Source organism: Natator depressus, chromosome 1, assembly GCF_965152275.1.
Source record: "Natator depressus isolate rNatDep1 chromosome 1, rNatDep2.hap1, whole genome shotgun sequence".
Taxonomy (NCBI): Eukaryota; Metazoa; Chordata; order Testudines; family Cheloniidae; genus Natator; species Natator depressus.
In genome coordinates this window covers 156,476,051-156,501,783 of record NC_134234.1, presented here as the reverse complement: position 1 = coordinate 156,501,783, position 25,733 = coordinate 156,476,051, and the positions used below count along the sequence as shown (strand labels likewise).

General features: G+C 42.4%; 1 protein-coding gene across 2 annotated transcripts in view; it reads right to left on the bottom strand.

Annotated features, from left to right (window-relative positions):
- Nucleotides 1–572: 572 nt before the first annotated feature.
- PRDM15 (PR/SET domain 15) overlaps nucleotides 573–25,733 on the bottom strand; it is a 45,099-nt gene continuing 19,938 nt past the window's right edge. Inside the window, exons 6-25 of one of the 2 annotated variants that reach the window (XM_074969614.1) lie at nucleotides 25,388–25,510; nucleotides 23,286–23,384; nucleotides 22,084–22,308; nucleotides 20,397–20,532; nucleotides 18,795–18,973; nucleotides 18,112–18,206; nucleotides 16,999–17,086; nucleotides 14,591–14,758; nucleotides 13,057–13,151; nucleotides 11,992–12,123; nucleotides 10,577–10,711; nucleotides 8,735–8,898; nucleotides 8,010–8,089; nucleotides 6,982–7,101; nucleotides 6,139–6,270; nucleotides 5,609–5,692; nucleotides 5,254–5,429; nucleotides 4,012–4,092; nucleotides 2,377–2,586; nucleotides 573–1,924 (exon numbers count right to left, since the gene is read on the bottom strand). In XM_074969614.1, coding sequence (XP_074825715.1) covers nucleotides 1,448–1,924; nucleotides 2,377–2,586; nucleotides 4,012–4,092; nucleotides 5,254–5,429; nucleotides 5,609–5,692; nucleotides 6,139–6,270; nucleotides 6,982–7,101; nucleotides 8,010–8,089; nucleotides 8,735–8,898; nucleotides 10,577–10,711; nucleotides 11,992–12,123; nucleotides 13,057–13,151; nucleotides 14,591–14,758; nucleotides 16,999–17,086; nucleotides 18,112–18,206; nucleotides 18,795–18,973; nucleotides 20,397–20,532; nucleotides 22,084–22,308; nucleotides 23,286–23,384; nucleotides 25,388–25,510 — 2,999 coding nt within the window. In that variant the 3' untranslated portion in view covers nucleotides 573–1,447. Of the gene's footprint in view, nucleotides 1,925–2,376; nucleotides 2,587–4,011; nucleotides 4,093–5,253; nucleotides 5,430–5,608; nucleotides 5,693–6,138; nucleotides 6,271–6,981; nucleotides 7,102–8,009; nucleotides 8,090–8,734; nucleotides 8,899–10,576; nucleotides 10,712–11,991; nucleotides 12,124–13,056; nucleotides 13,152–14,590; nucleotides 14,759–16,998; nucleotides 17,087–18,111; nucleotides 18,207–18,794; nucleotides 18,977–20,396; nucleotides 20,533–22,083; nucleotides 22,309–23,285; nucleotides 23,385–25,387; nucleotides 25,511–25,733 lie in introns of both variants that reach the window. The other variant, XM_074969605.1, reaches the window with a different exon arrangement.

The window sequence follows — 25,733 nt, the reverse complement described above, 5'->3', positions numbered from 1 at the left end:
GTTTGAGTGCCTCTGTTTGTAATGCAGGAAAGGAACTTTTTCTTCATCCATTGGTGGTTTGGAAGTTTTGCCTTTCAGGTGTCCAGTGGCAGAGAGCAACTTTTACTGTTCACTGCTCTTTGAGAAAAGCAGTGCTTTGTCCTTTGTGTGAGAGGCTATCATCTTCATTTTGATATGCAACAATCCAGACTGTGCACTGGCACAAAGAGAAGATATGGAGGATACAGCTTATCAGGCATTGGAAATGGCAGTCTCAGCATAGATGGATGTATCTGTCCTTCATTTCCTATATCACCAGGCAGGCCTATATCCATTGGCTCAGACTGCCTCCTTGTGGCAGTATACATGAATGTTAGATATTGCACTTTATGACTTCATGACAGCCAGTGGATGGCTATGGGATTTGGAAGTTCTACAAGCAAAATCCACACACTAGTTCTGCCATGCAGAAGAATAAGGAGATGAAAAGATACATGGAACCAAGTCAGACCAGCCGTTGATACGTAAATATCCACCAAGAACACACAGTGAAATACAAAGGTTATATAAAAAATTACTTTCTCAAATGTTTATTACATGATGAAAGAAGACTAATTGGTAATTCACATCCTGAACTTGATCAAAGGGGACTGATTGCTCTTCAGGCCTCCTAGCTAAAAGCAATATTGAAAGAGCAATTTTAACAAAATTACATAAAATCTTATCATGTTATGGTTTCAGCTCACAACCGGTTTGATTCAAACTTAACTTTACTAGAAGACCGTAAAAGTTGTTTTAACATTAGACTGGCTATTTGCTTCAGGTAGCACTGACATGTTTTACTCATAAAAGATTTTTCCATCACTACAATGGAAATACTTTGTGAAATTGGGTACATTTTCTTTCACCCCATAGACTTTCCCCCACTTCCAGCCCCAAACCCTCACCCTTACTTTACCAGATGTTCTGTTCGATACAAGACTGTCTAAGGATGAAAAAAACAAATCAATCCTTTTTTGGGGGGCTCAATTATATCTTTACATTTCAGTTTCTAGAAGGTGACAACCAGTGAACCCCAGCTCACTGTATACATTCCCTCCAGCTTGGAAAACAATTAAATTGTATGGCTGAAGGGTTAGTCATATTTACTATTTGTGATTTCCTCTCTTTGTGTAAGGTCTATTGTGATGCTGTTGTCAAAACCCAGAACCATCACTGCACAAAACACACCACCACACAGGGGTGCTGAATTTAGAACGAGACTTCTAGATGGTGCTGTGTTTAGAAATAGTGTGCGAATGTCAAGACCACAGCGTTGCAGGGTGCTATGCCAATTTTAGTTTACATTTCATTGTATAAACATTTTTCCAGCTCTGTTTGGTATCCAGCAAACAATTCACGTATAGTTTTCCACTTTTTTTTAAACTGTCTCATGGTCCAGTCCATTTCAAGTCTTTTCAAGTATAAATCAGTAGCTGTACATCTGCTGTTGCTGCTCTGTTTGAACTTGCTGCTGTCCTGACTGCTGTTGTGTTTGCTGCGATTGGGGCTGCAGGACATCGGTCTGAGGCACTGCCCTCCACGTCAACGGATGCTGCTCTGTGATCTGGTTCCCTAGAGGAGCAATGGAGTTCACCAGGGTTGTCAGGTTTATAAAATGCGCCACAGACTGGGGATTGGCTGCCTCTGGCTGTGGCTGTATCTGAATATCGTTTTGACGATTGTGCAGCATGGCAGAACCACTGACAGTGTCAAATGTCACAGTAAGAATTGAATTGTCGAGCTGTAACTGGCGTTCAGGAGCAGTAAGGTGGCCCACAGCCACTGGCTGGAGGTTTGTAAATTGGGTTCCAGCTGCCGTGGTAATCGGGGTGACGGTAATATTTGTCAACCCAACAGAACTAGAAGGGGCCGTGACGTTTGGGTCTCCAAGGGTCACCACCACCTAAGGAAAAACAGAAATAAAACCTCAACCTTCCGTTGGGCTCTCTGAAATGAAATGTGTTAGCTGGATGCAGACCATTTTGGTGCCACTACTGCTGGCCCTGGATATCATGCTGAAGGGAATCCGACTGCTGCTGTAAGTGGAAGAAAGCAACTAACAAGCTAGAGACAAATGCAATATTGATAATGATCCCCTGGATTCACTCCAAACTTGCAAGCACAGCTTCAGCAAGAGGCAGGGGCACCAAATGGGCAGAAATGAAGATAAGGAGTTGAGTGGAAGTGAAGGAGATTACATAGACCCCTCTTCCTCTCCCATCTTTCTATATCTCTTTGAATTGTGCTTTCTACCTGCAGCTTTAAATCCCTAGCTCATTCACGTTTGCCCTTAGGATTCCAAGAGCATCAACCCCTGTTGCAATGTCTGTCCAGTAGCTTTTCATGGGAACTCACCTGCTGAATACTTTGTACAGCTGAATTGGTTTCATCTCCCACGTTCCCTGTGAATTCAGCTTCTTTCTCTGTGTATTCATTGAAGGCAGGGTCCTCAGGCACTTGCACTTCCTCCTCTTCGCCCGGCTTCTGCTTTCGCTTATGGCCACGTTTAGGAGCTTTCGTATGCTTGCCTTCGGGTAACTCTCCCTGTTCCAGGGTTAACTCAGGCTACAAGAACAGAGTTTTCAGTACAACTGAATGTCGCTGCTCAAGTCATTTAGTTCAGAGTGTCACCAGAGGTTGGTTTGCTGTCCATCCCCAGGTGAAGATGACATGACAAACTGGCTAACACCAGATGTGAGGGAATGGTTTTGCTCCCTGTAATTAACTCTTTACAATACCGGTACCCCCACTAAACCACAGAGCAGAGAGGTTACTAGCATCTCTGTAGTACTATTCAAAAAATGACCTACACCAGCTGAGCTGAGTCACTGAAAAATGCATTTCCCACCAACCATGCTGACCACAGTTAAGATATCTGCAAAGGACATAACCCTTATTTACAGTAGGCCTGGAATCTGGTTTTCCTTATTTTTTTCTCCCTCTCTCTGCAATGTCTTTCACACTCATTCTGGATTTGTTTTCCACTCTGCCCACTCCCTCTTCTGTTTTTCACTCTATTTTTTCTTGGCATTTTTGTGGTTCCCGTTCCTGCTCCATTTTTCAGACAGTCTGATCATGTTTGTTGCCTCTTTGAATCCCTCCACTGCCTTCTGCTCACTTAACATAAAATTAAAACTCCCTGTCCTCACCTTTTGCCCAGCATTGCTCCCTGACCACCCCATCTCTTACTACTCATGCTCACTTGTTCCCTGTTGCTCTACCTGAGCACTTAACGTCCCTCTTTCATTTCCTTCTCCTATTCCTCTCCGAAAACCTGGCTCAGTTGAAATGAATGGGAGTTTTTCCATTGACTTCAGTAAGGCCAGGGCTTTGCCTTCTGTTTTCCTCTTCAGAATCCTGCTTCTGATCTGATCAATCTCTTCTCTTTACTGTCCCTCCTTAAAACACACTTCTTCCACAAGGCCTATAAAGCCCCAGCTCAAATCTGCCCTGTGATGCTGCTTCCACAGTTTGATTACCACAAGTCTGTTAGCCTTGAGAGCAGGGCCTCTGTTTCTGATCTATTCATCACAGAGCCAACACACTGACAGTACCGAAATGCTTAATAATATTTGTTAACTCTTCCCACACTCTGCTCCATTTTTCCACTGCATGTCCTCTCTGCTTCTTTTTTCACTCTCTATAAACAGAGCACAAACCCAATCCCCATTGGAGTCTCTAGGCACTACCATAATAAGAAGCTACAGTGTTTGAGTAAAGTTTTCAAACCTGTTTTTCCACCTTCAGGAAAAGGAGTTTGTTCATCCTCCGTTAAGACTAAGCCTGTGACAAATGCAAAACACTTGCTCATAGTGCGTACAGGATCCTGAATCCAACCCCAGCATTCCTCAGCAGGTTCCAGTTTTATCCGGGGTCGCTCACCAGTGACGGTGGCTATGGTGTATGTCATTCAGTGCCATGGAAACAGCATGTGAATGGCAAGGACCCAAAGCCACAGAAGAATTTAGGATTCTGCTATGGTTAGTTTACCTGAACAATCCCAATAGAGGAGGCATCAATGGTGGTAGCTTCTGGGAGCTGCTCTAAATCGTCAATTCTAACTGAAAGAACCTACAGATAAACAGATCCTGGTCAGCTTGATAAATTATGGCCAGTACAGAACAGCAATGGAGAGATCCACTGACAATAACACAGGACAAGATCATGCAACCGAATGCATTTTAATTGATTTGGTTAATCAATATAATGTGTTTTACTTTCATTCATAATAATAATCTTATGGTATATAATTTTCCTTCCTCTCACTAACACCCCAGCAACCAATTCCATAACATTTAAATTCCATAAAATCTCATTGCTTTCTGTGGGAAAAAATAAGCATACTGTATGGGTCACTATATGCCATATAAACAAAGGGACCACGCTGCTGGAAATTTAGTTTAAACGTAAAAGCAGCTGCAGTGCATCTTTTTATTCTTGCTTCCTAGGCAGACAATACCCCATTAAACCTGAAGGACTTCAGGAGAAGACAAACCATCATTTACCTGCCCTGATGCCTCAGTGAGCAACAAAAATTACAGCACCCCTGAACTACAAGTCTCTGAGTGTGGCATGCTCCACTGTATACAACAGGATCTATAAATCTCAGTTCACTGAAGATCAGAAACAACCAGCTCTCCACATTTCAGGTACTTTATTACTCAGATTGGTTTTAATGCAAAAGAGAGACTGCAAGAGTTTTGCCCCTTATTGTGTTTCCGAGCCTTCACTGGGAAACAAAGGAGATCAAGGAAGAGCAATAATCATGATAAGCGGTTTATAAAGTAAGATCTCCAAGGGAAAAGTTAGTAGAGCAGGCCATATCTGAGCTAGATTAAAGGAATTCTGAGGGAAGACATGATAGCTGTCAACAAACGTGTGAAAGGAACGCCATAAAAGGAACAGGGATCAATTATCCACTCTAGTTGATGAGTACAAAACAGAAAAATACAGAGTTAAGATGCAGCAGAAAAACTTAGCTGAATTAATAGGAAAAGGGAACTATTAAATGTTTATGAATCAGCAATTAGAAGGAACACAAACAGAGGGGCAAGATAGTTGTGGAATTGCCATTAATGCAGAAAATCAAGCCTAACACAGACACTTGGTTTACAAATAACCAAGATCAGTCCTGCCAGAATGTAAGAAGGAGGAAGTAGATGACCCACTTGAAGTCACAGCTAAGCCAAGTGAATTGATAATAAGCCACAATCCATCTGCCACAGATCTCACCTCTGGATGTTTGCGCCTCATGTGTCGACTCATTGAAGCTCTGGTAGAAACCTTTGTCCCACAGAGCTGACAACTCTGAGCTTCTACCTTATCGTGAGTTAGCTGGATGTGCTTCTGAAGCATGTAATCGGTGACGTACTTCTTATCACAGACTGAACACGTCCACTGTTTCCCCACTGGTGGCAAATGAAATGAAAAGGAGTTAGTAGATATCGCTAAAGGTGAATATTGTAATATTGCATTAAGAGGAACACCTTTTTTTTTTTTAATTACGTAGCGCAGAACGCTGACTCAGGACTGCTTGAAGCAGAATGTCAAGCTGTTGTCTTTTGATACATTGCATTAGAACACTTACCTGTATGAATCAGTTTATGGGTCTCCATTGTGTTTCTCTCACTAAATGTCTTCCCACAGAGCTCACACATAAAGTCTTTGATCCCTGTATGGAGAGATTACATTTAAAACTGGAGTGATAAACAACAGTACCTAGTACAACTGTGAATCTTAGGTTATGAAAAATCAGTTTCACTAGCCACTTTTTCCATTGTTTGCAAAAGTACTGTAGGAAATGCAGGCACTAATTGGAGCTGGTGCAGTGGGTGAGACATTTGTCTCTGGGGATCAGAGTTCAAACCCTACTTCAAGTCAAAAACCGTACCCTAGACCCAATGGTCTATGTTAAAAAAACAAACCATGACACAGTGGGCAGGTCTCTGCTCATGAGAGGCCAAAAAGTCTTCATACCTTGTAAAAGACTCCTTTAAGCTGTGTTGCTCATGCTCTTCGACTGCTCAGAGCAGGGTAATGTCATATATTTCCAAAACAACCATTTAACTGATTAAGTGCGATTTCTGTAGGATGACCAGTCCTCTGGATTGCTCTCACCTGTGTGCCTTTTGTAGTGCTTCAGCATGTTGACCTTCTGTGCGAATTTACGATGGCATTCCTTGCATTCATATTCCTTAATCCCTTTGTGGAGTTTCATGTGGTGACGCAGAGCATGTTTTGTCTTCATTCCTGTGAGCCATGAAGATGTAACTGAAGACATGGTGGGAAAATTCATCCGCATTACCCTTTGCCCCGCACCCAGAGTAAGGACTCAAGAAGAGCATGTTTCAAGCAGATAATCCTAACTTCATCCCTAATAGAAGATGTCCACAAATGCCCATAGCTGAGCTAGAAATGCTCTTTAACTAGTGGGTTTGGGTTTTTTAAGTAAAATATATATGAAAATATTTAAACAATCACTAAGGAGGGTAAGAGAAAAGCACGGAGAGACAGGGAATTTGACAACAGCATAATCTATGGCACAATACTAGTGTCTTGCAGGGATTCCAGTTCAAGGTTGTTTAAGTAACAAAGTAGAGAAAAATGTTTATTCTAACTGCTAACTCCTGAAAACTCAGCCTAGAACGCACAGTTAAACTGGGTTCTTTCTGACTCTTTTCTGGGACGTAAATGTAATGGAAATCAGGCAAGCAAGCATTCCTGAAATTTGCAGCAGAACAGATGAAGAGCTTTAGAAATCAGGTTTGCTTGCTGCAGGCTAGGGAACTGATGGATGTAAAATTAAGGCAGACCCCTAGCATCCTGATCAGCATGGCTTCCTATTCAAAATACAAGACTCTCATTACTTTGAGGACTTCCCTGGTATTTAATGAAGCTATTGGTTTTAATATGGGAAATGTAACCTAAACAAAATGTCTAATTCAAAGGCGATGTCTGTACCTTTACCACATTCCGCACACAGGTATTCTCGGATGTTATCGTGGACTCTCATGTGCTCTTTTAACATGTCCTTTCTGGCAAATGACTTTCCACACTGCTCACACGCATGACTTTTTACACCTTCCCAAAAAAAAAGGTTATTGCAGTATATAAGCAGACTCTCTGGGGAAAATGTGTATGGTGCTAAAAGCTGACAAACCTCTGGCAATAGATTCACTGAGCAATATTCAAACTGTCTCCTGAACAGCTCCTCTCATGCAAACTGTATCCCAAAATGAACTATGAGAAATAGGCTAGGGAGAGAAGAGGTTTTCCTCTGAGTTTTGAAACAAGACTGAGGCAGAGAGAGAGAGAAGAAAGCCATAGAGAAGGATCTGATGATGAGCTGTAGAGACTTATGCTCCTCTATCAACAATGCTGAGACTGTGTAAAGGGACAGAAGAATGAGTGGTGCTAAGTGAGCAGGTGAGGGGAGTGCATGGAGACAAGGGACAGAAGTCTGACTGGAGATTTTTAAAAACCAAGGAGCTATATTGAACGGCATTCTGAAATGCACAGTGAGGAGCCAACAAAGTTATTTAAGGATGAAGGGATGTGGACGTGCTCCGCTCCACCTCAGAGAAGATGGGGAGCAGCCTTCTGTACATGCTGGAGTAAGGAGCTGGCACTCTGGGATGCCAAAGAGCTGGAAGGAACTGCAGTTCTCAAGGTGAGAAGAAATGAAGGCCTGGATGAGTATTTCAGCAGAGATAACTAGAGAGCCAACATTTTTATTGGATGAAAGCTAAATTATATAATCAAGGAATCTCTTAAATCAAGCTCTGGTATCATTTACCCTCATCAATAATATATATTTATTTACTTTATGACATTGGCTTGCCATAAAAATAGCAATAATTGTATGGGTTCTTACTGTAAACTACCATAACCAATTTCTCCCTGACAAGTAAAAGTATGGCCTCAGAAAGCATCCAGAAAAGGAAACCTTTGATATTAATAATAAAGGAACAACAACAACATTGTGTTACCTGTGTGTATAAGCTTATGTCGTTCCAAATTCCCGATGCTGTTAAAAATCCTTCCACAAATTTCACATGGGTGGATGTATCTGAAACGGAAAAGGAAGCAGACTCTGCCATTCTCTTTTTGACAGGACTATGGTTTCAGTAATCTCAATCAGCAACTGAAATTTGTTTGAAAAGATTGTTACTGGAAAGGTTTCCTTGAAATATAAGCATATGGTAAAATAGGCTTAAATAAAATAAGCCTTAAAAACACACACAAGTGCATCTGAAGGCTAGTGTGGCCAGGCAGTATTGTGCTCTCAAATTATACAGTCATTTTTTTATTTGATTAAAAACCTTTACTTTTTAAAAATCCAGAACTATTATCTGCCCGATGGTGTACCTGCTATATATGACATGACATATTGACAGTCAGGGGTGTATTTTAACCCTTTAGTAAATGAGGACCTGATCTTGCAGCCTTTAATGAAGCAAGATCCCAATGCGACACAATAACTGCATGACTGTATAAACCTGAGACAATGTCAGAAAACATCAGCTACTCATATCACAAAAGGAACTGAAAAAAAGACAGGATTTCTCCTGGTACCTTGACATTCAAGAGAAAAGCCTCAAGAATGTCAATGTGTGTCTATCCCTCACTAACCAACCACCCCTATTTGGCACAACCACCATGGTCTCAAAAAATGTAGTTGTTCATACAATATTATTCAGGCATGTCATCTTACTTCTGCACATTGGGATCAGGCAGATTCTCCCGGTGAATGACCATGTGAGCATGGTAAGTTGCCTTCAAGGCGAATCGTCGATTACAGATGCTACAGCCATAGCCTTTCTCCTTGTGAACCTCCATTATGTGTTTTAGGTACTCCTTCCCTCTGCCAAAGGTTAACTGCAGAACGAACCAACAGTGAAGGCATGGGAAAAAAAATCTCTCAGGAAATAGTGACCAGTTAATGTAGTACTGGGATCTACAGCATAAATAGACAGTAATCAGAAATACTGTCCTCACTATCAGACAAAGAGTACAGGGAAATCTATACTCCTTCCTGGAACCTGTTTTGTCACTGAAGTACTAAGCATACCTATAAAGAACATCCAAAACCAGTTCCTCCACATGGGAGACTGTAGTTTGGGATGCTAGCTCAGGCTGGTGCTCCCTTGCTGGCAGGGGCTGGGAATGCTGCAGAGGCAGTCCACTCAGCCACTGGAGATGGAAAAAAATGTCTCACATTGCTCTGCTAGGAATCCTCTGATTATTTCTGGCCCTGAAGGGAGCTACAGCCAACCACCCTTAGCCATCAATGCAGCACACCTGCAGGGGGGGAGAGTAGCTTTTGGACTCTAAGGATCTTTCCCATTTCATTGGGGAAGCAGAGAAGATACAGAGAAATTATCTCCTTGTGCAGGAGTCTCATTTTGCTAAGATTTACTTTCCTATTCTTCCTTCGGAATGCATGAAGAGACATTTCCAGCCAGGAAGAGCCTTCCCTTCCCAGCACTCACTCATCTTCCACAGCTGTTGCTGTCAGCTCCGATAGTGGATTGTTCCGTTTGCCTAGGACTGCAGGGATGCTTGATACCAGAGCTGACAAAGAAACAGCTTTCTAACCTGAATTGCGTGAATTCTCTTATTTTGAAGCCTACGTTGTCCAACCGTTTATATCACGATTAGCCTGGCACAACAGGCAGCCTGACGAGTTACCACAACGCACCACCTCAGGGGTTTCGCTGCTCAGCGGTTTAAACTGTACTGAGCTGAAAGTGAGGCACGTCACTGCTGAGGTCACACATCTTTATGATGATTACTTGTACGACGGTATCATCTAGAGGCCCCAAATAAGATCAGGGCCCCCTTGTGCGAGGTGGTGTAGATGGTAAGTCCCTGTCTGAAAGGGATTACAATCTAAATAGACAAGACAAAGGCTGGGAGAAGGGGAGTATTATTATCCCAGTTTTACAGATGGGGAACAAATGACGCACAGAGAGACTAAATAATTTGCCCAAGGTAATAATCTGTGGCAAAGCTGGGAATTGAACCCTCATCTCCTGAATCTCAGCCCAGTGCCTTAACCACAAAGCCATTCTGCCTTTCTGACATAACCAATAATTCAGTCAGTTTAGCTATCCTAACCAATCAGTTCTCCAACAGAGAATTCTAAGAGTCTTGAAGATGACATTTTCCCCCGGCCATGCCACACACACACACACACACACACTTCTTTCCAACTCCCGAAAGCCCTGCCCAGCTGTGATGATCATCTCTTCCTCCCACAGTGGATGGCTCAATCAAGTATGCTCCAGAGGCCACAAATGCCATTCCATTAGGGTCAGATGCCAGGGAGGACTGTGGCACCCTCTCATTGCTACCAACTCTTGCTGACATGGGCGTGCAGGACCACAGTTAGGTCGTGGTCTTGAATCCCCCAGACTGTGCTGCTGCTAGACCATCAGACTGGCCCTCTCTTAGCTTATTTTCAAGGTTCTGTGAAATTCTAATTATAACAACTTTTTCTTTGACAGAAGAAACCAACACACACATTTAGTTGGAAAGGAGAATTTAAAGCTACCTGGCACCTTTTGCAGCTATACTTGTGAGGCTCAGAATCTGCACTTTCATCAGAGTTGTCATCGTTTTCCTCTGATGAGATTCCGATTTTACCAATGAACTCTTCCCTCTGGTGGTCATCCATTAGGGCAATGTCCTATACAGGGTGGAGAAAGAGATTCCATCTTAATCAGATCTAATGTCAAAAGTTAATACAGCCCCAACCCTTCTGCCACACTGACTAACTACATAAACAGCAACAATAATGTGATTCAGGGTATTCTCCCATATAATGAAATCCCTGCAAAAGTTCCCCAGTTTGTAGACGGACACAATTTTGTTATTTTTTAAATGTCAAATATATGCATATTTTATTAATATTAGAATAAATAGGGACTAAACTGCAGCAGTGTTAAATCCATAGCACCATTTTAATGGCACCATTGAAGAGCGTAATACCTTTCAGTTTGTGTTAAAGAAATTGCACCATTTCACTAAACCACTTAACTCTTAACTGCATTAAAAGGGTTTGCCAGACAGTTCAACAGGCAAGACGTTTCCCCATGAGGATCCTGTAATACCTCAGGGATTCTGAAAGACTTTCAGAGTATGGAACACATTATAGCAAAGAGACTATTTCAGGCATGCCTCCCCTCCCATTCATAATTGCTTAACAGCCCTGGAGCATCTATAGCAATTGCTTATATAGAAAAGTAACATCAAGAAAATATTCAGGATATAGCTACCTTTTAATGCAGTTTAGCAGCTGGCAACCAGGAGGAGGAGCAGCAGCACCATGTCTGCAGACCACCAGCCTGTGCTCTGGGGATCAGTGTGACAACTGCTATAATAATTAATCATACTTCTACCCAACACTCGCATAGCACCTTCCACCCAAAGCTCTAAAAGGGATCATACCAACACTCATCAATTGAGCCTCCACACCCTGCAAAGGAGGTAAGTGTTTTCTTTGCTTTAGGTGGGTGAACTGAAGCACTGTGGCTAAGTGGCATGCCCAAGGTGAGGCAGAGTGTCAGGGGCCAATCTTGGGACCTGAACTAAGCTGTCCTCCTGACTTCCAGTTGCTTGCCATAACCATTAGACACCACCACCTCCTCTATGTAACCTATCCATTAATGTTTAAAGTGAAGGTTCCCTCAACTCTCCTACTTCATAGTTTTTTCTTATACTTAACCACCCACAGTGTTGAAGATAAGTTGCAAAGGTTTTACCTTAAAAAAACCAAAACCCTTGTTTCTGAGATTCCAAACACCAAATTCAGGCTTGAATCGAGTAACAGACCCCTACAGAGATGTACGTACAAGGCAAGGAGATGTATGTGATCCCTCTTACGTGGCCAGCATGATCACGCCACCTTAGTATTCGCTAACAGGTTTCCAATAAAAAATGCAAGTTATCAGATTATTAACAGAATACCTTAAAATGGACGTGAATATGATCTCTAAGAACGTCCACTCTAAAAAATTTACGTCCACAGATTTCACAGGTGTATTTCTTGTCTCCGTGTGTCAGGAGGTGTTTGTTCATATTGCTCCTGCATGAAAATACCTAGGGTAGAAGAACACTGAAGAATGTTTTTCATGTCATGCCTCAAGAGGCATCTGAGCTACTCCTCTTCATAACTTAATTTGCCATTTAGGTATAGGAGATATTTAATACTGCTCTACCTGTTCCTGGGCAGGGCAACCTATTTGTTTGTGTTTCAGAGAAGTAAGAGCTCCCATCATCCACTCCACACCAGGCTACACAAGCTGTTAACGTAGTGACTTATGCATCAATAATCACTCAAAGGATTAGCAGAGATCGGTTAAGTAAAAGAGGTGGACGACTAATAAAGGTGGAGCAGAACTACAATTAATAAATTTGGAGATATGTGGGGATGGTCCCTTGAAACAGGACTGCCTAAGAAGGGTGGTCTCTTCTATATACGCTACACTGCAGTGACTCTTAGCTATACCCAAGTAAAAAAACCCATCATTTACTTAGAAATGAGGTTGCTTGAGTCCAAATTCCACCACCGCAAATCACTAAACATCTCAGAAACAGTAGTTAAGCCCACATTCATGTCCATGCCATTCACATTCACACTAATCTTGGATTGCATATTTTACCACCCCACACTGCCCAACTGGACTCGTGGCTGTCATCACTGCACAACACACTCACTTTCAGTTCTAACACAGAATTGCTCACAGAGCCCACATCCCGCTCCTCTCACTCCAACACAAACCCTTCACTCCAACCTAAGCCAAATAAAGAGACTGTATTAATAGTCAAAGCTGGAGTGTAACAGTCTATAACTGAACTGGTCCTCGGAAAATATGAGGTTGGACTAGGGTTTTGTTTAATGCTGCTTTAAGTGAAAAGCTCCTCAGAACGTTGGCTACAGAGCTTCTCTTGGTGCATGTGTAGTGCGCACTGGAGGGTTGCTGGAGCTTGAATGCAAAGCTCTACCTGACACAATCTGGCAAAAAAGCCTACCTTCCCACATACAGGGCATCCCGAGGGTTCCTTCTTGTAGCGCACCATGTTCTCTGTGCTGTGCTCAAAGTCTTCTCTTTTCACACGCCTCACCCCTTAACGTCACAGTCCCCACCAAAAAAAAATAAAATAAAATAAACCACGTTTTCCACTCCTGCACGCCTTTTCAGTCAAATACACACTGTTCCTGTAAAGTGCAGTAAGATAGGGGAGTAGCGCTCTGTGTGTAATTTTGTCTCTGAATGAACGAACCAATGCTTATTTACAGCGGTGAAAGGGATCTTAGAAATACAAGAGAGGCGTGTTGAAGATATATTTTTGTTTTCCTGTTGGTTACTGTTCCAATCTTAAAGTGCGAGAAAAGATACTTTTCTACTGCAAGCAAATCACTTTCATTATTTGTTTCAGTCAAGTCTACCCGGTGCAAGGTGCTTTATCCAGGGTGGTGAGCAGTTTAACCTAGAAACTCTTCCAGCCAGTTAGTCAGTGGGTGCTAAAGATGCACAGCTGCTGAACCCCAGGCACTTCATGTTTAACAAAGACCCCTATTGCCGCCCCTGCTGCTTTCGAGGGGAGACAAGGGGTTCCCAGGTCACTGGCCCAGCCTCTGTGACAGGTGAGGGGAGACCCACAGCCCCCAACATCACTCAAAGTGGGGGATGGGGCTGTGGTGGGGGGGGCAGGACAAAAAGAGGGGCCTCTCTTGTCATGTGCCTAGGGCCCAAACTGTTTCATCTGGCCCTACTTCTAAATTACTTTCAATCTTGTCCCTAAAAACTACTAGTGGCAGTTTAAAACATACCCAGATTTCATTGTATGTTCTCATTTTTAACCTCTTCTTTGTGGCTGTCATTTCCTTCAGAGGCTTATGGCTTAGTTACCAAAGGTGCTGGGCACCTGCAACACCCACTCACTTCAATGAGATTTGTGAGTGCTCAGCTCTTCTGGTCTGGTTTCATAAATGCTCTAAATGTTGTAAGGCAACATATTGTGCCACATTCAATTTATTTGTTAAATTGATAGTCAAATCCCATATTAGTCTCTGGAATGGATCTGTGTTTACTCACTGCCGTCCAGTTCCCAGTGAAAGACAGCAACTCTGCCAACAAGTTTTCCAGTTACCACAGAAATTTCAGAAGACTTTAATTTTTAAGGCCACAAGAGATCACTGTGATCATCTAGTCTGACCCCCTATTCAACACAGACCACACAATTTCCACCAGATAATGCATGTAGCCCAGCAACTGGTGATGGAACTACAGCATATAGTCTAGAAAGACACCCAATCTTCATTTAAAAACTCCAAACGATGGAGCATCTACCACTTCCCTCAGTAATCAATTCCAATGGTTCATTATCCTTATTGTTAAAAATTTGCTAACCCCCTACCAGGACAAGCTACACCAGATCAGCTAATTAGTTTTGAAATGATAGCCAGCATCAAGTGAAAACTGATGCAGAATGATTTACTTAATTTCCCCAAGCCAACTGACACTTCAAAAGCAACAATCAGGTTCATGCCAAGTGTACTTACCTTCCAAGTGTCTCCTTTGATGATCCAACATGACGTCTTTCCGGTAGAACATCTTATTGCAGATTTCACATGCAAATTTCTTATCCCCGTGCTTCTTCTTGTGTTTTGAGAGGTTACTATTCGTGGAAAAGAACCTGAAACACATCTCACACTGGAATGTCTTGTCATCTGTAGGTAATGGAAAGAAAGCAATTATTTTAAGATAATTTTTTTTTTAAATGCGATAAATTTATTCTATAGTTAGATCTAGCATTACAAAGCACCACACATGAATCGGGGGAAAGCAGAACCTGACAGTTTTTTGTTCTTACTTGTCATTTTGTCTTCTGACTAAAAAGTAAAATAAAATCAACCAATCTAGAGTCTCGACAGGTTAAGATCTGCTCCTCAAAACCAATCACAGGCAACTCTACTAGAGATTCCACCCTTGCTCCCTCGGGTTTGTCTTGCTCTATGAAAGGCAAAAGTCACCAAAACACACCAAAATTGCTTCCAAAGTTAATTCAGCAATGATAAATATTAAAGATGTTAACATGAACATTGATTCTGGCACAATAAGTTCCTCGGCCCCACAGTCTGGCACACTCTCATTAATTCTGTCCAAACTGGGTTCAGTCACAGGTTTTCCAAATACGATGTCCTGTTTGGAGCAGCACTGTCTGAGGAACACAGTAGCATAGGAATTGCTATTCGAGCGTCGAACAAAGGTACACCTAGTCCAGCATCTGGTTTCCAAGAGCAGACAGTACCAGGTCCTTCAGAGGAAGGTGTAAAACCCCCATAATGGACAGTTATACAACAACAGGACTACTGGGCAAGTTTCTTCCTAACACAGCGGTTGTTCAGAAGTCTGAGGGTTGTTCCATGGTCTTGCAGATGCCACAGAGATAAGACAGAAGAAAGTAGTATTAGGCCAGTTAACAGTAGGTTTAAAATGTTTTTAATTTTGGAAAGGATCAACTCTGTGAGAGAGAGCTGCCACTGATGAAGGCAGATTACTGGGAGGTCTTGGCACCATCTGTCCTTTTACACGAGCATTGCTCCTTGGAAGAAAAGTCTTAAGTAAGGTTACTTCCAGTTGTGCTTGGAGGAACAATTACCCAGAGGATTCCAGGCTGATGGATATTGTGTGTCCAAGGAGTGACTAAGGACTCTAGGGAGGAGATGCAGAGGAAAGCATAGGTTCTAGTGATCTCACAGAGGAAGAAACAACAGGACCTAGTGGGAGACTGGATTTACTGGGAGAAGGAATGAGAAAGCCAGTGAAGCTGCGTGTGAGGCTGGGAAACTGGAGGCTGCAAGTCTGGAGCTGTCACCGGTGACAAAGATAAGAGGAAGCAGAGATGGATTGAGAGGAAAGGTGTGCAGTTTAGTTTTAGAAAAAGCAAGCTGGAGAAAGTGGCAGGATATCTGGGAGGAGATATCTGAGGCACAGCTGGGGACGTGAAATTCGAGAGAGGGAAAGAGATAAAATACAATGCATAGGTGGAATTGTTGCTGTACAGATTGCCTGAAATAGTTTTCCATGATGTGGTAACAAATGTTTGTTTTTACAGTGCTGCTGTAGCGTGAGGAAGGTGAAGCCTGAAATGACTACTCTTCCTTCCTGGTTGCTATAGAGATGAATTATGGTGTAGCAGACTTCACTTGAGGGTCCATAGGCCATGGCTCAACAGTCCCCAAAACTGTGGTATGGCTTTGTCAGGCAATCTGAGGGCCTGGCAGCTGAGTTACAGCTGTCTTCCTCCAGTGTTCCCCGGGTTCTCCTGGCTGGACAAAGCGGGGAGGGAAGGGTACAGGGACCTGGGCCCTCTCTCTCCACTGGGTCTCAGCCCAAGGGGGAAAAGGATAAGGAGTGTCTCAGCCCCCCTCTTGCTGATACACCAGACCAGCCACCCTTGGGCTACTTCCTATCTTCCCTATTCTTTTTTCAGTTTGGGGCAGGGTCACAGCACTCTGCTTCCCTCCCCCCAGGGAGGGTTGCTCAGACAGTCTCAACAATTCAGATAATCATTCGGGGCTTCGCAGCTCCCTTCGCATTGTCCAGTGATTCCACATCAGAGAGAAGGGGAGAGAAAAAGGGGTGGAGCCCCTGACTGCTAGGTCAGGTCTTACCCACAGTCCAGGTCCTTCCCCTGTGGATTCCTGTCCCAGAAGCTACCAACCAACTGGCTTCGTTCCTGCAGACAGTTTTCTCTTCACTCTCCTGCCTGCTTGAGTGCAGAGTCCCCTTTTAAACAGGTCCTCCATCTGGAGCAAGTTCTACGGTTGCTGAGGGGCGGGGCCCTCTTGGCCCAGTACTGCTCCATCGCTCATTTAGTCTTAGTGAGAGGTCTGTAAACACCATCACATATGGGAAATTAATAAAGCTGATTCAAGATTAGGTAATGTTGGTGAGCAGTTATCACCTGTTCTGCAATTGTGGAATTCCAATGCACTCTCTATCCGAAAGGCCTTTTCACATGTAGCACACTTGTACCTGTAGTCGCTGTCGACCTGAGGATTGCAAACAGTAAACATTTAAAAGAGGGAGAAGAAACACAAAGCATACACAATGTAAAGAGAGCTTGCAAAAAATTCTAGGCTGCTTTTTTATTGTGAGAGCCATTTCATTTTCTTCAACAGAATTTTTTTTCTTCAAAACATGAGAGTACATTTCAGCACAGAATTCTGACATTTTAAATTTCAGAGCATGACTCCTAAACTTGCTGCAAAAAATATGGTGCTGTACTTACTGATCTATAAAAGATGCATATGCACATGTGTAGGTGAGAGCATGTGTGTCTTTTTGGCTACTCTAAGCCCTGCAATGAAGAATTTGACTTAGGAAAAACAAGATGTTTTCTGACTCGTAGTCAGGCTCCACAATATTCTTGGCATCAGATGTCAGTAATCTCAGAGTTTAGGGCCTGATCCAAAGCTCACTGAAGTCAGTAGAAAGACTCTCATTGTCATTAATGGGTTTTACTACCACTACGATTTGTATTGCAATAGCATTCAGAGGCCGCAATCAAAGATCAGAGCCCCACTGCAAAACACACTGTACGTACACACGCACACACAACTGTTTCTGCTCTAGGGAGCTCATAGCCTAAACATACAACAAGAGACAACAGGTGGCAATAACCAGAGAGGACATGCAAACAAGACAACAGTGAAATAATCCTACTTAGTACAGTGAACAGCAGTCGGAGCACACCTTTAGACCCTGCCCTGAGTCTCCAGCTAGCTCTGATTCAGTGACACTCCCCCTTGAGGTAACAAATGTCTGAGCACGTTTCCATAGGCAATTCAAACCAGGGATCCATTCACACTTAACACAGTAGTAGTAGCCGTGTTAGTCTGTATTCGCAAAAAGAAAAGGAGTCCTTGTGGCATCTTAATTGGTTAGTCTCTAAGGTGCCACTAGTACTCCTTTCCTATTCACACTTGACTGACTCACACCCTGCAATCGTCAGCACTGAACTCACAGCACATTTTCATCTCTCCTCATGAAGAATCATCTGGTTGTTTCAACTCACCTCATTCCTGCTGTGTTTATAGGAAACATGCTGCTTCAAGCTCTCTTTACGGCTGAACAGCTTTGCACATTCCTCACATTTAAACAGTTTGTCACCTGAGGAATCCATGAAGACAAAACAAAGAGTGAGTGACTGATGGAACCACCTGGGAACGCCATGTGTGACAGCTAAACAATTCTATGGGTTGCGCCAAACAAATAGGCTAGCAATCAGCTGAAACATGAGCAGCTTCAATAATTAAAAGGATTAATTCATTGATTTTTGAAGTCAGAAGGGACCATTGTGAGCAACTAGTCTGACCTCCTGTGTAGCACAGGACACAGAACCACCCAACATAATTCCTGCATTTAGTTCTATGTGCCCAATAACCCCTGCTTGAACTAGAACATGTACTTTAGAGAGACAACTAATCTTGATTTAAAGACTCAGAGTGATGGAGAACACACTACACCGTCTCACTGTTGCAAGTCTGCACCTTATTTCCAGTCTCAATTTATCTAGCTTCAACTTCCAGCCATTGGATCTTATCATGCTTTTGTGTGTTTGATTAAGGAGCCCTCTAGTAATAATGATGGAAAATATCTGTGAAAAATATCTGCATCTCAAATATTTCAGTTCCTCTACTGAATCCCTGAACTGACTGGAGAGAACCACAGCATGTAGGGAGCTGAAGGCAAACCCACCATGAGACCGGATGTGCCTGCTGAGGTTGCTGCTGTTCTGGAAGATCTTACTGCAAATGTTGCACTGATATACCCGTTTGTGTTCCCCAAGTTGCTTTATCAGCTTTCGACGTATTCCATGTCTACTGGAGAGAATTAAACTTCTTTTGAGGGACATGGTGTTTTGGTGATGAGCAAACCTACTGGATTAGAGAAATAAAGGCAGTGAGTGAACAGCATTCCATAGTTTAAAAAACAACCAGATGAGCCCGACAATCTAGCCAGCTTTCTATCCACCTTATAGTCCATTCATCCAGCCCATACTTCTTTAACTTGCTGGCAAGAATACTGTGGATTAGAATTAACTTGCTGGCAAGTTAATTAGAATTAACTTGCTGGCAAGAATACCGTGTCAAAAGCTTTGCTAAAGTCAAGGAACAACAGGTCCACTGCTTTCCCCTCATCCACAGAGCCAGTTATCTCGTCACAGAAGGCAATTAGATTAGTCAGGCATGACTTGCCCTTGGTGAATCCATGCTGACTGTTCCTGATCACTTTCCTCTCCTTTAAGTGCTTCAGAATTGATTTCTTGAGGACCTGCTCCACAATTTTTCCAGGGACTGAGGTGAGGCTGACTGGCCTGTAGTTCCCAGGATCCTCCTCCTTCCCTTTTTTAAAGATGGGCGCTACATTAGCCTTTTTCCAGTTGTCCGGGACCTCCCCCGATCGCCATGCGTTTTCAAAGATAATGGCCAATGGCTCTGCAATCACATCCGCCAACTCCTTTAGCACTCTCGGATGCAGCGCATCCAACCAGATGGACTTCAATTTATTTATAGCACTATGAACTAGAACCTTAAAACACCAACGGATTGATCACCTCCAAGTCTCTCAAGAAGCTAGCTTCACCGGAACAAGTTTTTAAATATGTAATTAAATGAACAACAAAGGCCTCCCTGAGGTTCTGTAAATGTCATAGATATTTTTCCCCTTTGCTCCAGGTTTATTACAAACTCTGAAATGTCATTCGCAGTGATTCAAGAGATGCGATTCACAAGTTACAAATATCAGTGAGAGACTAAATAACATGCCTGGGAGAGATTTTAACATCCATATCTTTTTTAGCACCAACAATCAATGGGAGTAACATCTAACTCTGCAGCCTCTTCCGGGTTTCAAATATCCCATTGTACAAAACTGTAGCAAGATAGAGAAATAATCCTATTGCACTGCACTCTAAGGGTGAAATTTATGTCACCAGTCTCCCATCACCAGTGGCTACAACCCAGCATCAGCTTACAGTGCATTGAGCCTGCATGAATCCCCCTTTGTGGCACACAAGGGTGCAGAGACTCCTTGACCAGCTGTTCCACCAGCAGCATGCACGTATGTGCGTGCACACATACAAGGCAGAAGGCTTTGAATGGATGTGGCTATGTGTCCAAGTTCTCATCAGAGTCATTATACTCTGAAGAAGTCTGTCCAAGGGTATATGGCTCTCATCACTTGTTCCAAATGAGCCCTTCCTCCATGCTAATGGGGGGAAACTACAATGGTGCTTTACAGATGTTAGGAGAGAAAGTTCTACCCCGTTATGAAGGATTGCATCCCACTGTGACTTACTTTGTTACTGAACTGATGTTGTTTGTGGTGCTTGGCAGCTTTCCTAAAACCAGTTCCATAATCCTCTCTTCCGCTGCAGAGGGAAGGGCTGCCTCATCAGGTGGGATCTCTGTTATAATTTCAGCTACTCGATCCACTGTGAATACATTATTATAAAAATACAATATTTACATGAAGAGTTTTAAACACACACACACACACACAGACAGAGAGGAATAAAACTCAGAATATTTCTGAGGCAGACATTAACCATTATATTTACTTTGACACACTCTTGATCCAGAAATAAACTGAAATGGAGCTTCAACTCTTGGCATCCGATTGAGTTAAAATAGATAGGACAGTCAAAAATGAAGATTCAAATTCAAGTCCATAATGGGAACCTCTCAGCAGCCACCTCCAAGACAAACGAAACCATCTGATTATGTGAGGAGGGCAGGACTCTTTTGGAACAATTTATTCTCAGAAGGAACAGAAAAGAAAACATTTCTCTTTCTCCACAGGACCCTTCTTTACATAAGAGAGACCAAGGTCTCCAGACAGATCTATCTACAATAAGAATATGAACAAGAGAATTGCCACAGCCTCTAGTCAGCACCAGCAGTATTCAGGATTCAGATGTTTACCTGGAAGTAGGCAATTACAGAAAAATCTGTAAGAAACATAAGAAATGTTTCTGCCAACAAACTCAAGTTAGAGGTTGGCTTATTTTTCCAGAAGCACGGGTTTATCTCCTTTCCAAATTTTGTTTTTATACTATTTAATGTAACTATAGATATTCTTGTTAGCCACATAAATGTCCAATCTATTTTTTTTTCCTGCTGAGCTAACGGCCTCAGACAAACTTTACACCCACAGAATAGTGTACTGCAAAGGACAAGGAGCCAAGTTGATTTTGCAGACTTAGGTTCACAAGCCAGCACTCCAGGGGAGTGTTAAAGCTAGAGCTGTTCACAGTTTGGTGTGGAGGGCAAGGACAGCAGGTGCTATGCCCTCTGTGGCACTGGCACATTCAACAGCTTCACTGATAACACAGGTGTCGTGTAACAGGAGTGCCAGACTGTAGCTGAGGCACAGCCTTTTAAGAACAGTGGTCTCAAGACAGGGCACACGTCAATGAAGGGTTGGCTGACCATGCATTATGTGACTCCCTACTGGAGACAATACAAAGAAAGGCTCCTGGCTCAATCTTTGGAAGATGAGGGTCGAGGCAAGACCCTGAGGGAAGTCCCTTCATGGGAACAAGGCAGAAGGCCTAGGGGACAGCCAGAAGAGGCTAGGCAGAACGATGTGTCCTCTCCCTTCCCAGCTTGCGGAAAGCGAGTTAGGCCTCTGTTACCCAGTATTTTGTGTGTCTTTGAGTCTTTCTGCATCTTCTGCTTTAATAAAACCAGCCCTAAAGAAAGGGACTTGGACCTGAACTTGAAAGTTTGGGCTTTCTGTTGGCTGCCCCAGTGGTAAATTTGCCCACCAGCTTAAACGCAGCTCCCGCAGTGTTTAGCACTGAGGCATCTAGAAAAGAGTGACAATCATTTTCTGCAATGACACTAGGGTTTTCTATGTGAACTAAAAAAAATCTCCAGGGATTCCCCTTTTAGACTCTGAACTCGGCAGACTTTGCTGAAAATATTTCATTAAGGTGGAAGCATGTTTGGCAACTACTTTTATTAAACCTCTCTCATCTCACCTGCTGGGTCTTTATCTTCAGCAATGAGAAGAGGTGTTTCTGCTTTTGCAGCTTTGGGCTTTCTTCCCCTTCGTGGAGTCCTCCTGGAGTCTACGTTGGCACTAGTACCTTCACCAGTTACAGGCTGATGAGCAATGGGAGCCTCTGCAGGTGTCTCTGGAGTTGCATCATTTTGGCTTGTCTGGGGGACTCCTTTGGCTTGTTCCAGGTGACTCAACAGATGTTCTGCAGGCATGTGTGTGGAGGAAACACAGTCATGAAACATGTGGACAGCTCCAGCACCAAAACTTATAATTAGACCTCCTTTATTTAACTGAATCTTGCTTAGATCAAGTATTCACTGCAGTTAAAACACCTTTCTAATTAAAAGTACGCTCTCTATTATAAACTAAATTGATCATTGAGATGGATTGAAATTTTAGAGGTTTTAATATTTGTTGTTAAATTGGTGAGTGTGTGCTCAGGTCCCCCTTCTGAGCCACTCTGCAGAGGATATGAATTGTTACACACCCCAACTACAGAGCCGTGCCGTTTTAGCTCAAGCTGTAGCAGTTCATACTTTTTGCTCTGAAGGTTCCTGGTTCAATCCGTGGTGTGTCAGCCAAGATAATTACATTATATTGTACTGAACAGATCTGCGGCCCATTGATGTGCCTCAGTGATTTAACAGCGTCCCATTTTACAAAATGACTTAGTAGCCTAAGTTTCATTGAAAGTCAACAGGACCTCCACTGCTAAGCCTTTTGGATACTCTCAAAAATTATGCTCAATAGCTATAAAGACAAAGTATGAAAATGACAAGCTCCATTCGCTTTTACTTATAGTGTCTTTCAGCTCCAATCGCTTCGTTCATAACATCACTGAGCATAAGCCTGTCACTAATTTTGTACTGCTTTGCGTATACAATTCCCTGTCATTTGACAGTCTTAATATTCATCTATGATATGTTATACAAGTGTTTCTTTCGTTCCAGATCCAATAACGAAAACATTTTATCAGACAGGACGCCTACAGTCAATATCAGTTGCCACTGCAGTTTTACTCTTTTTTTCTTAGGATCTGGGGGAAAAAAAAAATCTACAGAAGTGTAATTTATGGTATTGTGAAGCCACTTCCCTGTCCATAATCTGCAGGCTTGGAAGGACAGAACTTCCAGAATATTTCTGGGTATATGTTTGATACGAATTCCAAATTCCCCTTACCTGTCAGCAACTGAGGTTCCGGGAAAACAGATGAACACACTTTACACGTCCACTGGCTGGACTCCGCTTCAAGGGGCCCACTACTCTCTGGAGCGCTCACTAGGACATGCAAAGGAGAAATTATTACAAGTTTTTAAAATGAAGACAGCAAACCCTTCAACAACTTTCTGGAATTTATGATCTTGTTTATCCTGTAAGGAAGCCCTCAGAAGAGCAGATTACAATCAATCAGTCATGAAAGACTCAAGGAGGCAGCTACTGCTATCCTGGCACTAGTATGGTAGTCTGGTAAAGAACAGGAGGGATAAAAACCGCACCTCCTCAGATACTTTAAAATGTACAAAATGCCAGAAATGACACTCAAAGACTAACGTTTAATCCATGGGGAGGCTGCAAACAGGACTTTCCCATACCAACATTTAAGGAGCCAAAATAGAAACTGGAAAAAAAAACAGGAGAGATTTATGAGGTGGGAGCCTTCCTACGTCTCTTCTGAGTTGTAGATAGGATCTCCTTCCTAAATTAAATGGAGATGAAAGAAACAGTACAAAAAGCACACCTGGAGCGACCAATCTTGGGCACCTTCAAAACCGGAGTTACCCAGCTGTGGACAAACTGGGGATACAGACTGAACAAAGTACTGTCTGAAAAGCATGATGGAAACACTAACATTTGGGTTAAAGTAAATAAGGGTGGTGATAAGGAAATCACATTTTGAACAGTTTCGTGAGCTGGATATTTTGCCAGATGAGCATATTGGTGTTTTGCTTAAGCAACTTCCCAGCTCTTACATACAAAGAAAGAAAAGTAGGACGTTATTTTAAGTAACCATGCAACACATAATGCTATTAGGGATTTTTCAGGAAAAAGGAAAGTAACAGAATCACAAAAACTGTTAAATAACTGTGGGCTGTGAACAGAGATTAAGTTCCAAACAGGTCATCTAAGGATCCATCAGGTGGACCTGAGAAATCTAGACCATTCTGCAGATTGTTTAAGATCCCCAAAGTTGAATATTTCACAATCTACTGAAATCCCACAGCCTGCCATGTGGATAGCCAGGAATCCCAAGGGCCATATTTCATTTTGGAAACACGTTCCCATTTCCAACACAGAATATTGCAGGAGCTTAGTTCCATGAAAATGTCTTGAGTCTTAGATTTTGTCCCAATTGTGGATGAAAAATTTTCTGAAAATTTAAAATTTCTCACAGAACTGAATTTCAGTTTCCTGTCCAGCTCTACCTTCTAGCAATAACAGTACTGGAGAGTGTTTTACACTTCTACAACCAAGAAAAAGACATTTTTAATGTCAATATGCAAAAGTTAGTGTAACTATGTTTCAAAGAACAGTCCCAGATTACTTCTTTTTGATCTGGATTCCAGGATCATGCATGCACCCTGATTTGGGTTTTTAGTGTGGCAATTTAAAAAAGTTTAATGCTTTTTAAAACATTGCTTTGCCCCAGTTACCAGAGATTAGATTTTTTTTTCTGCTTTGTGCCTATGGGAAGTGGGAGCCAATCTTTATAACAAATTTAGGTTTTCCAAGTTTATTTAAGATTTTTAACTACATCCTTCTACTTTAGCCAACACAAGATTTAGGGGTAACCACTGTTCTTGTTAACCCCTGAAAAAGGGGTTGCTCCCACTTTTGCTGTATCTTTTTGGTTTTCTTCCTATATTCTACCATATTTCAGCTATTATGTCCTGCAAAAAAAAAAAAAAAAAAAAAAAAAAAAGGACGTAACATGAAAAAAAAAAAAATTAAAAGCCATCAGTGGCATTTAGGATAAAAAACATCTGCTTGAAAAGGTTTCCGTGTCCCTTCACTCCTTTTTCTATCTTCAATGGATTTTTAAGCACAGCACTCAGGAAAGTAATAAAATGAAAATCCATAGATTTAAATTCTCTCCCCGTTAACTATCAGAGATGGATTGAGCTCATACATATTTACTATATGTCACGTAATCATGACGTTTCCATCACCTCAGAAACACTGTGCACTGAGCACTCCTTTGCTCCATCCAGATCTGCCCATACACTGTCACTATTGGCTTCATACAGCATAGACAGGAACAGAGGATGAAATATTTTATTTACCTGCAAAGTCAGCTACAGGCACACTGGACTTCTTGATTTTTTTAAGAGAGAAGACTGCACTGGGAGGCTTTGAAGAGATTTTGTTCCCTTCCTTGTCGCATTCCATCACTACTAAGCATACATCTGCGGTGAAGGAAAAAATAGTTCCTTTTTGTTATTTTCCCAGTATCTGAGTGGTACCCTTGCTGTTGTGCCAGTGTGACATCTGTGGGTGCTGCGGGCTATGCCACCCAGCAGGTCTTCGACAACTTACTCCGCGAGAGAGCCTAATCAAGGCAAAACACTATGTATGCCTGAATTCTGCAGAATAGCTTCCAGTTTAGAATCCAGGCTACAGCGGCATCGC